This window comes from Lepeophtheirus salmonis, chromosome 2, assembly GCF_016086655.4.
Source record: "Lepeophtheirus salmonis chromosome 2, UVic_Lsal_1.4, whole genome shotgun sequence".
Taxonomy (NCBI): Eukaryota; Metazoa; Arthropoda; class Copepoda; order Siphonostomatoida; family Caligidae; genus Lepeophtheirus; species Lepeophtheirus salmonis.
This window is the reverse complement of record NC_052132.2, coordinates 40,344,299-40,360,493: the sequence shown is the minus strand read 5'-3', so window position 1 is coordinate 40,360,493 and position 16,195 is coordinate 40,344,299. Positions and strand designations below refer to the sequence as shown.

The following is a 16,195-nucleotide window of genomic DNA, read 5'->3' as shown; positions in this document are numbered from 1 at the left end:
AACAAATGTTCTACCGGCCATTTAACCTTTTATTTGATCAATTACACCGTATTTATGATTTTGAGAACTACCTTGAAGTGACTTATTTTCTAGCAAATAGTGGGATTAAACAAAGCAACGTATTGAAAAAAAAAAAAAAATCCAATACGTGAAAAATTAAAAATTTATCTAGATTAATTATAAATAACATCAAATTGATTTCTCCAATTTAAATTATGAAAATCCAGCCTTTCTATGGGAATTCCCAAAGCACTTATAAGTATAGTTGATAATATTGTAGAGAAAAACGCGTGCGAGGAGACAGGGGGGAGAAAGACATATGGTATTATTGTTTAAAATACTGATGTGATTATCACATCAGTATTTATCAGTTGCCTGCTTTATTATGATTTTTGAGGGTGTAACGAAAGTATTTATTAGCAAAATGTTTAATAAAGATATACTACGTATAATTGGCTTAGACGATTTTTATCCGTTACAGTAGATTTGGAAACGTCACACTCCATGAAATAGTAATTTATTGTGAACCATATTCTCAGAAAAATAACTAATAAAACGACAAAATAAGAGTATTTTGAAATATATTTGAAGCTCCAAATTTAAAATAGAAGGTTTAAATTAAATACAATCTACATACTAAAAAATAAACCCTCATACATTTAAGTTAAATATACAAAATTAAACAATTAGAATCATATAACTAATAATAACAATAAATTATAAATACAGAATATTGAAATAATAGATTGATCCAAATATTATCTTCTTGTTCTAACATCGGAATTCAGTTCAATATGTCATAACTTGAGGTTGCAAAATACAAGCCAGACGTGGAGTTTAATCAAAAAGACCATCACATTTTTTCCTTATGTGCAAGTTGCATATACAATTGTGCACAGGATAGATATATTTCTACCGATGAGATTTTAATAATTATTAATAATAAAGTAAATCATAAAATAAAGTTAGATTTCAATCCATATCTTCTTCCAATCTTAGTAAGAACAGCTTTTAGAATCCCACTTTCATTTATTTCATATTTATCTAAAAAAAAAAGTTAATCCATGCAGTCAAATTTAACTGATAAGACAATTCAGGCAACCATTCTTGACTTATTGTAGTTTTTTAACATGACATCGTAAAGATTTAGAGCAAAAACTAATTATGTAGTAATGTCCTTATTAAGAGCATCAAAAAAGATTTTTTTCTCCGCTATTTATGCTTATATAACAACATATATACACAATTGGTAATTATAATGCTACACCCAATGCAACTATCCCCGTTGTTGTGACCATTTAAGCAGTTGTTTTTGCCTTTTATGAGTTTTCTGAACACCATTTCTTGGAGCCTATCAACCATAGCTAAGCCTTAAGTGATAAAAAAGTAATATTTATTGACTATGTAATATTGGAAAACCTAATGATCATACCCAAGTCTTTAAGCGAACAAAATAATATCAGACAAACTAGTTGCGAACCATCCAAAGCTACTACCCCCGTTGTTGTGACCATTTAAGCAGTTGTTTTTACTATTTAATGAGTTGTGTATCATAATTCTTGATATGTTTAGCTAAAATAGAATCATATTTTAGGGTTAGATTTAAAAAAAGATTGAATACTTACTGTTAGATAGTACAAAATTCAGAGTTTCATTTCGAAATTAGTAAATATTTTATACTTTTTACTGATAACTTGATCGTCATTTGGTGTGGGCGACTCAAAACATTTTTATATGTATTTCTATAAATGACATCAGTACCAGCATCCTCCATTAAAGGGATAGGTTTACCCGTGTATTTCTCCATAATTTTTTTGAACATAGATGATTAGCAATGGATAAGGTTATATTACATGCAATAAGCATCTTTGTGAGATCAGAGTTAAAGTCTGACTTGATGTATTCATCATTAACTTGATTTTTTAGAAGAATATCCATTCTCTTGATATGAGATGAGAATAATGAGTGGCGTGTAATTCTAGATAGGAGACCAAAGGCACATTTATTTCGACAAATCCGACAAACCATCTGTTTCTCATCTGGTAAGTAATTCCCAAATTCCTGGGCCTCCATTTTTAGAAGTCCAGACAGAAGGCGACGTTATTTTAGGCATTTTATTCAGTTCTCTATCGACTATCACCATCTAATATTATATTAATATTGAATAATAAAGGCGGGAATGATGACGATATAAGAACTTCCTTCTCTTCTGCTCGCATTATTAAAAATTATCACCCTTACTTATAAGAACTTCCGCGCAAGCCTCCAGCAAGTTTTTTTACATCATAATTGGGCATCTTAGAACATATCTAGCATATGATCTGAACTTTGGTCCCTTGAATCCTCTTACTTTCACATTTTCCCAACTGATCTAATTTTATGCCTGCACAAAATTTTGAAATAGATTTAATTAGTTTGGATATATGGTTAGATTCAGTGAAAGTTGCCGCTCTAGAGTTACAAATGTAGGCTTCTCAAGAGTGCATTTTTCATGGAGGATTATATATTTATATAAATCTCATTTAGATAATATACGCTTGTAGTAATGCTGTGTGGGTTGATGCGATTTAATGGCTAATGAGATGCAAATTATGCCTTTAATTAAATAAAATTGTTGGAGCTTATAGCTACGCGTTCTCTTTTCCTTTAGGTATGTCAATAGAAGGGGGTTCAAATATATCCTCGAATCCTAACTGTATTCTACATTTGATAATATTTTTCTTCATGGAACACTTCAGTTTTATAGAAGAATAGGATGATTCCCTACGATATCTAAATAGCTTTATTTTTCCTTGTCATGTTCAACTAACTTTCGGCTTCAAAAGTTTTAATTATAATTAACAAAAAAATTCCCTTGCTTTTGTTCAGTCTAAGCACTCTATGTACTGTAGGTACCCTCCTAATAATTTTATAATATACCTAGATTTCCCCTTAGAAATCCTAAGAAAATAATAATAGTTCACAGTATATCAATACAGTTTGACACTCAGCGTTAATCAATTATATTTTATCTACTTCATTATAACCTCCAACAATTTCTGCTGATAAGTGTAGATAATCATTTTTGTATGTGTTCTAAGCATATATTTGTATTTTTGATGAACATTCCCCTAGGCTTCCAGTTCGAGCATATTTCAGCTTTCTTTCTAACATTCAGGCTAATTACGGTCTTTAACAGTTTCAACTTTGAATCCATTTGTCAATTTAGTTGTGACATGATTTGCTTGAGAAAAAAAATCTCTCGACACAAGCCGATGAATGAAGTAGAGTTGTAAAGGGTTGGAAACTTTGCTCCCATTAATTCTTCAAAATTCTTGTTTATTGCACAAAGTTCCCATGGGAAGTTTCCATGTTTGAAAATTATGGGAATATTGCAATCCTACGTAGAATTTTAGAAGTTTAGAATGAAATATGGCAGCAATCCGTATTCTTTGTGTTTTAATACATCCATGATGTTTGTGAGTATATTACGGAATACAGTCTGCTTATATTTCCAGTTCATTTCCTGACGGACGACAGTGTCTCCATTTGTCGTCAAGTTTGTTTGGTTCCCTTCGAGAAAAAGGGTTTGGAAATTATCCGCCAATGGTGTTGTAATTGAGGACAATTGTCGAATTTTGCTTGCTATTTTTGATCCAAAATTCACCATTTAGATAGTATGTTGTTTTCATCTAATGGAAATATCTTCTTTATTTATATGGCAACCTCTATGAGTACTTATGAACAATATTGTTTGAATTCCCTAAAAGTAGACCCATTAGGAATTTTTTTTTCATTATTTGAGCGGAAGCTTTTCCACTTAAATGAATGCCATCTATATTTTTCAGGCTTCCGGTATCACTAGTATTTATTTCCCAAAAATCAGTCGCTTATAAAACTAAATCTTTGACGAAGAATCGTAAAATGTGATTGTCAATATACACTAAGGTTGAGTAGATTCAATAAGAAGGAGAGCAACTAACTTCTTTTTCAAAAGCTCGTAGAAGAGCAGAAGTAAGAAATTTATCCATACAAGTTTAAGTGAAGTTGTCAGTTGAAGCTCTCATAGGCTTAAAATATGCATTTGTGTAAATTTCTCCGTCAATTTATCAAAAATAATAAATTATAAAATAGCCATGGCGTATCTAGTGAGACGAGAGAATCGACAACTTACAACAAAAATACATTGGCCTTGGGTATTTTGGGTATATCAGCTGTCAATTACGGAGAAATAAGTTATTATTATATGCTTATGCTCTGTTTCCTAAAGGACAGGAATACAATATCTTGTTTACCTTCGTCGTATATATAGATATAAATTGGCCATTTTATTATTTCTATTAATAAATTTTATCCATCATATTATATAAATGCAAATCTAAGCTTTTAATATAATATTACTAAGCAATATTATAATCAGAGCTGCAGACTTGGTACATCAAATTCCCAAATTCGACTCCACATATCCGACTCCGAAGCCCTGAATACAGTATCGAATATATAATAATCTGTAGGATTTTAATATTATTAAATATATTTATGCAATTCATTTTAAAAATGGTGGAGAAATAATATAACAATTATAGCCTTAGAGTAGTTTAGAGATAAGTAACAGTTGGTGTTATTGACTTACACTAGATAACTACCGGTGTATTACAGGCTTTTTCTCTGTATCTTTTTGGAAAGATTGCCTGATACAATAAAGGTAACCTCATGACTCATGAGCAAGGTAACCTCCGTAGGCTGGTTCAAAACAAGGGACACCTCCTTTTTGAAGAGGGGTGATACATTATTTCAAGTTTTGGTTTTGAAAAGTACAATAACTCTGTGCTTATCTGAAAAAAAGTCATTTTGGTACGAAAACGAAAAACCAAATTATATGCTCAACATATATAAGAAGAAGCTATTTAAATCCTTGATGAAGTTATTTTTGATTTTGTGTAACCTACTTATATTCGGCATTTGTCCATAAAAGATAGTTTTAGACTGAACTTTTACAAAAATGGTATAATATTATGCTGTTTACGGTTTTTTATTTTGGACATATATCTTATTTTCATAATACTCAAATGTGTTTCCGTCAAAAAGTAGAAAATGAAAATAATATAGCATAAATTAATTAGTTTGTAAGTTTCAAAGGCTGTTAATTGTAAATTTGATATTACTAGCAAAGGATTACCCGGCGTTGTTCAGGCCAGGAAGGGACCGGGAAATCACATTTACAATCTCCAATATTATTTCTTCTTAATGTTTAGACTCCTTCGGCGCAAACAAGCATTATAATATATTACGTATTTAAAAAAATGGCGTTATAAACTTCAAATAAAATACTAACATATATACATAAAAAAATGTATTGTCAAAAAATTACTATATCAAAATTTGCGAATAAAATTGCCAAAAACTTTTTTACACTAATTTTACAAAAAAGTATAAATAACATTTATTGACATTGTAAAAAAAATACAAACCTACCACACTTTTTTTCGTGCTTGAAAAACTAAAAAAGTTATGGAAAATAATGTTGTTAAAAAATATCCCTCGACAACTGGTTCATTTTTGAAAATATTCCAGAAATTTAAAATAGTTCATTGTAATGTTAGAGTCTAAAATTTTATTTTTAAAATGCATCGTTAAAAGAAAAATTGACATTTGAGGAAAAATATGGATGAACTATTTCAGTTAAACATTTAATATATTTAATTATATTTATAAGCAAACGAATCTTCAGACAAATTTCTACAAATTTTATTAAAATAGAAATCCATGATTTCATTGCAAATCCATATTTTGCACCTGAAAAAAACGAAACTACAATTTTCTCCGATTTCTATTTTATATTCTCGCATAGACAGACCAATATTTTTCAATATATGTTTTTTTTAAATTAGGATAAATATATCATTATTCATTGTCAATATTATTAAGGATTTTTCTTATTAAAAGTCATTAATAATTATCAAAACCAATAATGCGATAAATACATATTATTAATATTAAATAAGAAAAATGAAATAATTCTCCAGTTTTTATTTATTTAAAATATGTCAAACTTGATTAAACAAAATAATTATTCTGTCATGTGTAAATAAAAGTGACTTAGTTATAAATTCATTGAATTATATCTTATCTTCTATTTTATGAAAAACAGTAGATTCACTGTTAGAAATATTATATCTATAATATTTGTTCATAAACTAATATATTAAAGTTGACGGAGGAGTCTTTCACGAAGAAGTTCATAATATTTGGTTAAAAAGATGTTTGATTATATCGTGGGTGATGAATATTCTATCTTTCGTGGAAGCTTATTTGTTACCACGATAATCTCTATTGGAGCTATATTTATATCCTACAAAATAGCAAGGATGTTATATATGGTAAGTCTACTAATTTGCATCTTGCATAGTTTGAATTAAAAATATAAACTTACCTAAAGTGTGTTTTCATATGACGTCACAATTTTGATTTTATCTCATTTTCGGGCCCTAAACAACATAGTTTTATAACAATGAAACCCCTTTTTTCATTAATATTAAGGAAAATATTGGATGTCAAAATGGGACATACAAATAGAAGCGATTTAAGTCTAACTGTCTATAAAATTTTTATCGCTCAATTACCTTGTTTTATTATATATATATATATATTTATGACACTAAAATGTATTAAAAATATGCTGTTACATCGTTGTACAATCTTATTTTCGTATTGTAGATACAAATTAACAATTATAATGGAAGTAATGAGATATTTTACTCTAAACTATTCAAAGTATGTCCATTTTATGTATTAAAAATATCAACTTTGAGACCCCAAGATGATGTTTCTTTCAATTATGATGCAATTTATGACGTCAGTAAAAACACTTGATATCATTCTCCTATAAATTTTTATAAAGTATAGGGATATATCGGTCCCAAAATTTTGATGCTCCCTTCTTAGATCTAAAGAACACGCCTAGGTTGGACGCAAAAGCCGTTCCATGGAACATACTTTGTTGAATGACATCATCATAATAGATATTAGCTAGTGACCTCATCGATGATATTATAAAATTGTGCCGTCATATTCAAACAAGCTATAGAGGAAGAAAATATACTGGAGAGAAGGTATTCACAAGACTGTTTTTATTACTATCAGCTGTTGACTTTGGTATGCTTAAGCCATACTATTTTGCTGAAAGAGCCGTCAACTTAATAGCCTGATTTTTTCCTCCGGATTTTAGCACGATCTCTACTTGTAGATCAAACATAGCAGCTGTATTAAACTTCTCAAGATCATAATATTTATTATCCGTCTGCCTAACTAAGACAAGTGACCAAGTAAAAATGCTTGTCACCTCTATTTTTTTTCTATGATACAACCTTACAATTTTATTATAGAAATATTACACTTAAGGCCGATTCATTGATGGGCACGCGCCTCTAAAAATATTAACTACGAACATATTTCGAAATGTCAGTCCAAGTTTTTCCTTATAGCCAAATTCGCTCAACACTTCAACAAAGTACATAAGTAGTAGGAAAAAATACCGCGTTCATTTGGAAGAGGTTTTTGGTCGTTGGCCGGAAAGGCTCGTTTATCCTAAGGGAAACACGTTCCTAGTCATTACATACAGTGTTCAAGTTAGAACCGATTTGAAAAAGTACGTTTCGTGTTCATTAATAATTAAAGGATATCGAATGAGGGATCTAATTAATAACAATCTGTGGGTTCAACTAAGGGATTTGAGAAAATAATCTCTTGGTTTTTGTGGATTCCTCGTTGGCCTTGTCCTTCAAATGTTACCTGCATTTATTAATATCGTTTAATTAATTACTCAATTGAATATTAATTGTCATCTCATTCTCATATGTCTGGAGTAGAACAGATTTGTCGATGAAGTTGTCCCTTGGAAACTTGGATCGAACTTAAGTTGAAGAGGTTCTTCCTCCAAGTTATTGCCCGGAATGAATAGGCTGAGCGATTTTGTCCATAAGTAAAAACTAGGACTGACCCTTCGAAATATGTTTATCGTAGTTTTTTTTAGAGGTGCGCGCCTATCAATGAATCAGCCTTTAGTTTAAAAAAGTGGGGATGTCAATTATCCCTTTGCTCCTATGGCTCTGTTGCTACTATTCAGCACCCAATATCTATTAAACTAATTAATACTTTAATTAAGATTAATGAAAAACTATTCTCATGTATTGCGGAGGTCTCAATGCGTATAACAATGACAGATACTAAAAGTGTTGTCCAAGAAATTTATTATATTTTTGGTGAAAATGATGCATTGAACAATTTTATTTATACTGATAATTATAGGAATGATTCATATAGGATTTCAAGGACAGATACAACCCTAATAACATTAAAAAAATAAATAAACTATAATACTACTCTATCCAATCATCTAATTTCTTTCCAGAGAGATTTTTACAAATCGAAAATTATGAGAGCCAAAAATAGGAAACAAGAAATGAAGGACAAAATCCGAAGAGAAATATCACTAGCTGATGGTACTCTAATTACTTCACATCGTCAAGACATTCTAAAATTGAAGCTAGAGGAACTTGTTGAAAAATTACAGAGCTCTCTGTTAAGTCCTTTACAGGTTCTTCAGGCATATCAGGTGTGTCAAATATAATCCAACTTAAAGGTTAATTATGTTCAGACATTATTAGACTTTACGTAAATTGTGGAGTGTTTCTTTTTTTTTTTTGCATAAATATCCATACTTTTTTTAAATAAATGATTCTTATGCTCTTACATGCGCATAACTTTACAAGGCAAAAGCTATTTTGGTTGATGATGAAACAAATTGTATTGTCGAGTTCATTGATGATGCAGAAATAATAGCAAAGGAATTAAATAAAGTGTCTGATAAAAAATCTTATCCTCTATTTGGAGTTCCGTTGAGCGTCAAAGAATGTTTAGCAGTAAAAAATACGGATAGCACTGCAGGATTGGCTAAATATCTTTTTCAACCATCTGGAAAGGATTGTTCTTTAGTAGAGGTAATATGATTCCTTCTTAACTATTTTTATCAAAGTTTTCAGAGATATTAACCAGTTTTCTAAACTAAGCTATTAAAACTAGTGATGAAAATCGTGTGTATTTTGGGAATGTAAGAAAAAAAAAAAAAAAAAATGAATATCAGCATGGTAACGATTAGAAGATTTTTTTGAGGTGAGCAGGTTAGTTGTCATGACGATTCATTAGATCAGCTACAAGAAGCTGTGACAAGGGAGGAGGGGATAAATGAAACAAACAAGGATATTGGCAAAAATTACTCTCCTGACGATCCTCAATTCTACTCTGAGTCTAAGAAGGACTTACAATTATAACTCCGCGTCAAATCCTCAAGGTCTTTTTTTATGTACACACAAAAATGTTCAATCAGGTTTCGCATATAATTGAATGTATTGGAAAAGGAAGGTCACTACTCAAGAGTTAAATAATAATGGCAAGAGCTAGGGAAAAGAAAATGCATTCTTCAGATTACCAATTCCAAAAAATGGGCAGCTAAAAAATACACACGATTTACATCACTAATAATAACGGATCTACATTCTAACATTTTTATTGTATTAGGACATCACACTTAATTATATTAAAATACAAAATATATATATATATTATTTGTATTAATAGGCAATGAGAACAATGGGAGTAATACCCTTTTGTAGAACAAACAATCCACAAATGTTGAAAAGTTTTGGTTGTTCAAATCCTATTTATGGGAACACCACGAACCCTTTCAACAATAAACTAACAGCAGGAGGATCTTCTGGCGGAGAGGCAGCGTTAATTGCTGGTGGAGGATCAATAATTGGCATTGGATCTGACATAGGAGGTTCTTTAAGAGTTCCAGCTCATTTTTGTGGTATTGCAAGTTTAAAACCGACATTTGGAAGACTTCTAGAAAACGGTTTTCGTCTAAAAAGAGATGTATTTTTTGTTCCTATTAGTAATATCGTGTTTGTTTTTTTAAAACAAACATTGCATTAAACTAAATCAAAAATATTTCGACATTTATTTCTATTAAGTTAAATTTTAGCAACAACCACCCTTCTTCAAATGCTGTAGTGGCTTTATGAGTAAAGATGTTAGTGCTTTGATAAAACTTCATGCTTTATTTGCTGATCAGTCTGAAGAATTTGCTAAGAAACATTACTCTTTGGTTCCACTCAAATGGAATAGGAGTCTATTGACAAAAAGGAAAATGAAAATAGGATGGTAAGGACCTGTTTATTATAAATTTCGGTAAAAAGTATCAAAACTGTAGTTTCAAATTATAATTCAACAAGCCTAAATTCATCAATTCAAATTATCACTATCTCTTCTATAATATGAATTTGAAAAAGTCAAGGTGATTGCTTTTTCGAAAGGACAAAAACTACATAGTATTTTTCTCTTATTTTTTCCATTTTTCAACTATTTATTTTTGAAGGTTTGATCACAACAATTATTTTGAAGCTGTTCCCTCTTGTACTAGAGCCTTGTATGAATGCGTGGATTTACTATCACAAAATGGACATGATTTAATTAAAATTGAGGATCCTGGCACTCCAAAACTTGTGGATATTGTACTAAGTTCCTTTCAAAGGTACAAAATCATCTAATAAAAATAAATGTTTAAGTTTATTTTTAAAGTGATGGAGGTGCTCGAGTTAGATCAGTGGTTGATGAAAAGGAATGTATTGATGAATGCTATCGTTTAAATTATTATCTGGCATATGTACCTGAATTTATAAAATATTACCTGGGAAAAATTATCTTTACATATATTATTCCTTCAAAGATATTATTGCAGCTTAGTTCGAAAAAAGCTTTACCAGCGTCTGAAATATGGCGATTGTCTGGAGAGCTTCAAACTTTTGAAGAGAAGGTACATGAGATTTGGTGGCAATCACTTGGATTGGACGCTGTCATAACTCCTGGCTTCGCTTTTCCAGCAATTCCAAACTCGGAAGTATCCATATATCTTCCAGCTGCAGCATTTACAGCGCCATATAATATACTTGATCTACCTGCTGGCGTAGTTCCATTCACAAAAGTTAATCAGGAAGATATAGTAAGATTTTCCCCCAGTAATGTTTCTAAAATTAACTGTAACTCTATTACATATAAAACATAGAATAAAATGGATGGCTATCCATACCATGAAAGTGATGATTACTTGTTTAAACGCTTGAAGACTAAGCTGACTGGAACAATTGATTGTCCTGTTGGTGTTCAAGTTATTGGTAAAAAATGGCAAGAAGAGACTGTTTTGTATTTGATGAACGAAATACAACATTTATTAAAGTTTAAAACTTAGTTTTACTTTTAAATTGATGTATCGTAGTCACCTTAACGAAAAGTAATTATAACCAAAAAGTGCGGATTTACCCATGCGCTAAAATGATTCAAACACCTTATTTAATTAAAAAAAATATGTATTTCAATAATAATATCTTAGTAATAATGTATTGTAAAATATTTTGTTTGTCTAAATGTATAACATTTAGACAAACAAAGTTTATGTTATATATATATATGAAATCCACAAAATTAATTTAACAATATGTAAAAAATACTTATAATATGGTGATTTGATTAAGAACGGTAAAAGTTAAAATAAACATCGCACACAATATTCTATGTACATTCATGGTCCGTTTAATTGATTAAAATGGTTACAATTATATAAATTGTTCTTCTTTTATATGATGTTCTATGTATAAATAAAATTTCTAATAATTAATAATTAAAACTAGCATAATACGCATTTCCATTTAATTCAAAAGAAAATTCGAAATGTCTTCAATGTTACACAATATTGTTAATAGTAAAGATATAGTTGAAGATACGGTCGTCGTGGTTTTGGCAGAAGAACTTAGAGTATCTACAAAGAGAAAAATAGGAATTAAGTTAATTAACAATAATGTTACATTATGTAGAATAAAATAAATACTTGAATACTTCAAGGGCCGGCAACCTTTCAGAGTGAGAGGGCCAAATTAGCTATGCAGTGTATTATGCTGGTCCATGATGTTAAATACGTGTAATAGGGGAAAAAGTGTTTTGGCATTTCCCACTTTTTTTTAATTTGGTCATTATTGGTCATCGTAAGATATGGTCTTATAAAGGTTTGCGTTTATACTACAAACGCTTTTTCAACAGTATTGGTATTGGTTGGCTCAGTCATGAATTTTTGATGAGGCACTAGGAGCTCCGAGAGCTGGGATGGGAAGCTCTTATGCATCTACCCCTACAGACCAGACCTGGCACCAAGTGACTACCTCCTGTTCCTGTTTATGGCCAATATGCTCGAGGGTAAAAATTCGGTCTCAATAAAGGCCTGTAAAAATGGGTTGCCCGAGGTTTTTTGGTGATAGGGACAAGGGCTTCTACGAGAAGAATATTATGATTTGGATTCTCATTGCAACAAGTTATCGAACAGAACGGGGCAGACTTGTCTTATATTAAATGACTGTAACACTTCTAATAAAACATTGAAATAAAGTGAAAAATGCGAAATTACTTTTAGCAATTCATTTTCTTGAACTTCAAACCTCATTTTGTCAAAAAAAAAAAACCAAAACAATCCTGTCTTGTTTATTTGAATGAATGTATTTGTACTAATACCAAGGTCTATATAATAAGGTCCGGCCATTAGAAAATGAAACTATAATTCTACTCAGGGATGTCTTAAGTATACCGGAGCCCAATACATAACAGCCTGTGCAAGGCCTAAATTCCAACTGGGTTAGGGATAAGAATATTATATTTAAACAAAATTAAATTTAGAGACCCTATCTTATAACACCAATGACAGCATATTTGAGTGCGTATTTTTGACACGTTTGCAGCACAAGTGTAAGGACTCTAACAGTTTTCTATCGAATTTACAAATTGTCTTACATAAATATTGTAGAATGGCAAGGAAAAAGCTGTCAACCAATGCAGTACACATTATATCTTTAGAGTTTCTAAATATCTTTCATTAATAATTATCCTAAAGGTGTCATATAAATTATATGGGATGGGGTTTTTGTTAAAGACCAAAGCTTGAGATTAGAAAAGGATAAACGGTTGTAACGTCTGGTCTTTTTTTTGTTCATTCTTAAATACATCATTGTGGTGTTCACATCTATCTTTGGAGGACAAATTCTCGCTTATCTTTGGTGTATTAAAAAACAAACTAACCATAATAATATAAATATCATATTTTCTTTATAACAGGTATTCATTTTCTCTTCCCAAGGTCATAGTACAGGCAATTGATGTTAATAAGGATCTCCATGCAGTAATTCTTTATGTTTAGCTCCCACTATCTCCTCACGCTCTACAAAATCCCGCCTCTACATATGCTACATTGACATATTAAACTATATTACCTGTTGTTGATGAGAGTGAAGAATCGGACGAGTTTTCATCATGAACGGAAAAGGAAGAAGACGCCTCTCCTTCTCCACTTCCCATAACAGATGCAAGTTTGGGCTTTTCTTGTAGCAAAGTAATTTCCGCACTTTTCCAATATAATTTAGAAATGGAGGCCAAACATTTCAAACTTACTTTATTCTTCTTTTGACTTACAAAATGACTTCCAGTTATTGGAAAGCTTAGGCCTAAGATTTGTTTTCCTTCTCTAGTCGGAAATCGTCGCAGGTAAACTTCACTCGCCTAATGATAAAACAAAGTTACAAAAATAAATAAACTTTCATTAATTTTTGTTTCTGATAGTTGCTTAAAACAGCTTTTTTTAGAATAATTTATTATGATAGTCACTTCATAAATATGTATATAGATATTTTGCATTTTATAAAAACCAATTTTTCAAAAATCAAGAAAATGTAAAATTTAATTTTTTAAATTATAGGTCAATGCATACACCTAAATCAGCAAATTATTTTGGACAATGATAGACTCACTCAATAATTATATATATATTTTAGAGTTTTCATTTTATCCATGAAATATAACTTGTGTCATATACATATGGTCTTTTAAATTAAATCTGTTAATTTCTAGTTATTTCATTGGGAGGATAAACTTTCACTACTTTAATGTCAATTGGCGACGCCTTCAAATGGAGATAATTATTCATCTATGAATACAAATGTTATGTATATTAAATTTTGAGAATAATCATTCTAGATTAATAAATTATATTTATTCTCAATTTTTAATCCTTCAAGTAATTTAGAAAGATGTATGTATACGTAGTAATAATTTTCAGGAAATATATAAAGAATGTGCATAAGACAGAGGTGAGGAAAAGGCCTTATATTACAAGTCCAAGTCGAGTTTGACAAGTCTAAAACAAGTTCAAATTTTGAATATTTTCATCGTGTTCAGTTTAAGTTCTCAGAAAATAAAATATAAGGATTGTAATGGTCTTTAAAATAGAACTTTAAATCGGTCCCTTCCCACGTCAATTCCAGTACAGACCAGTTTTATTCCTTTTAAAGCGTGGCAAATTTTAAAGTGCCCTCTACAAGGTTCAATTTTTATTAAATATTATAGTAAAGTATCTCCGTTTACCAATTGAGTTAGTTTATTAAAATTGAAAGTATCTTTAAAAAACGGGAATATTTTGTAATTATTTTTAATTTAGGCCTAATTCGAGTCGAAATTAAGCTTATGATGCCATTATTTATGAAAGATTGTTATATTGCAAGGATTTTTAGCGGTCCCGTTTTTTTTTTAAAATTGGTAATCTGAAGAATGAATTTTCTTCTCCTTAGCAGTTGTCATTATTCCTTAATTCCTGAGTAGTGAATTTCCTTCCCTACTAGATTTAATTATATTCAAAATCTGACCAAACATTCGTTTGTGCTCATAAAAAAAAGAGTAACTTTGAGCGATTGTTGTAGAGTTATAATTATAACTCCTAGTTGGACTCAGAGTAGAATTCAGGATCGATATCGGAGTAATTATTGCCAATGCCCTTATTTCTTTCCTTCTTCCCCTCTCCCTTTTCACAGCTGATTGTATCTGATCTAATTAAACCTCATGACAGCTAAGCAGCTCTCTTCCAAAATATTCTTGAATTGGTCAGGGTTACCATGATGATTTTTGGTTTCTTTTTTATAACATGCCCAAAATACACACTGTTTTCCTCACTATGTCTTTGGGGTTGATCATATATATATATATATATGAAGGACTCAGGCGTGCTAAGCTGCAATCCATTGGCATAATTATCCAAAGACATTTTACCTTGTCTTTGATAATTATGGATTTCTGATGAGGTCAATATGGTGGGGCCTCAATAGGAATGAAATTCGAAACCTCAAGCAGAGCTCTCCTTTCTCTGCTAAGCTAACTTCTATGAATGTCTAACTCAAGCGCTCCTCTTTCCACTATGCTGAGGTGCTCTGCACTTTAAATTTTAATATTTCCATTATGACAGATAGAGGGATATTCAAAAATCAATGAAAAACTTGTAATTAAAGCCAATGTTTCATTAGTGTGGCTCGCGAGAAAATCTTTTCATCTTTTCATGTGTTCTATGGCACTGGTTTTGTGTCTGATTAGGACGTTTCCATAAAATTTAGAACAGGACATCATATTTTTGAGACCCTATAAAATATAATTTTAAAGACTACTTAATATCCAGTAAAAAATTGAATTAACTTTCGAGTCCATGTGTAATCGCGAGTATCAAGTCCAAGCTCCCCCTTCTGACCAAGGTTATTTTATATCTAATTCAATCATTGATTTGAAATTATGGAAATGTGGAAGGAACAAAGAAAATAAAACTTTCTTTAGCAAATTTGTGAATATTCATAATATGCACATACATATATTATCATTGTTAGGATATGAAATAAGGTTGATAAAAACTTTCTGCTCTTTGATGAAGCTACTGCTAGATAGACTTGCTTGTAGTGTGTGTAAGTTAGTTCTTAAATGAAACAAAGTTGCATTATTTAATCATATAACATTTCTTCAGTAAAAATAACAACAAAAAAAAAGCCCAATGCACCAAAAAGTACAAACTAATATTTTTCAAATATGATATGGAATGTAATACCAATTGTATGCAAGCACATGATACATATATATATTATATTCATGCATGTATTCAAGCATGAAGATGTAACACATGATGCACTGTAGAAACTATTTCCGCCTTTCTTCTTTGAGGTAAAGGTTGGATGATTAATAAAGGGTTATTTGTTGCGTGAATAAATGTGTTAAAGTAAATAACAAATATTTTCCTCTTAGCTCGGAGTTCATG

The 16,195-nt window shown here is 30.5% G+C and overlaps 2 protein-coding genes across 7 annotated transcripts in view; one reads left to right on the top strand and one right to left on the bottom strand.

The window, feature by feature from the left end:
* The first annotated feature begins 6,124 nt into the window (after positions 1-6,124).
* Positions 6,125-11,722, top strand: LOC121113757 (fatty acid amide hydrolase 1). Its single transcript, XM_040707613.2, has 8 exons — positions 6,125-6,359; positions 8,390-8,593; positions 8,751-8,978; positions 9,616-9,912; positions 10,022-10,200; positions 10,415-10,570; positions 10,618-11,038; positions 11,102-11,722. Exons 1-8 carry the CDS (start codon positions 6,240-6,242, stop codon positions 11,282-11,284), a joined length of 1,788 nt encoding a protein of 595 aa, XP_040563547.1. The 5' UTR covers positions 6,125-6,239; the 3' UTR covers positions 11,285-11,722.
* Positions 11,385-16,195, bottom strand: part of LOC121113760 (V-set and immunoglobulin domain-containing protein 2) — a 445,858-nt gene continuing 441,047 nt past the window's right edge. For all 6 annotated transcript variants that reach the window (XM_071886825.1, XM_040707619.2, XM_040707617.2 and 3 more), the window contains 2 exons: positions 13,347-13,632; positions 11,385-11,851 (listed from right to left, as the gene is read on the bottom strand). In XM_071886825.1, coding sequence (XP_071742926.1) covers positions 11,742-11,851; positions 13,347-13,632 — 396 coding nt within the window. In that variant the 3' untranslated portion in view covers positions 11,385-11,741. The remainder of the gene's footprint in view (positions 11,852-13,346; positions 13,633-16,195) is intronic.

What these genes read in the sequence shown, in the direction of transcription:
- LOC121113757 (XM_040707613.2), top strand. Translation starts at nt 6,240, where the DNA reads ATGTTTGATTATATCGTGGGTGATGAATATTCTATCTTTCGTGGAAGC. An exon ending in AGGATTGTTCTTTAGTAGAG is followed by an intron (nt 8,979 to 9,615) that starts GTAATATGATTC and finishes TTGTATTAATAG; the next exon opens with GCAATGAGAACAATGGGAGT. An exon ending in GTACTAAGTTCCTTTCAAAG is followed by an intron (nt 10,571 to 10,617) that starts GTACAAAATCAT and finishes TTATTTTTAAAG; the next exon opens with TGATGGAGGTGCTCGAGTTA.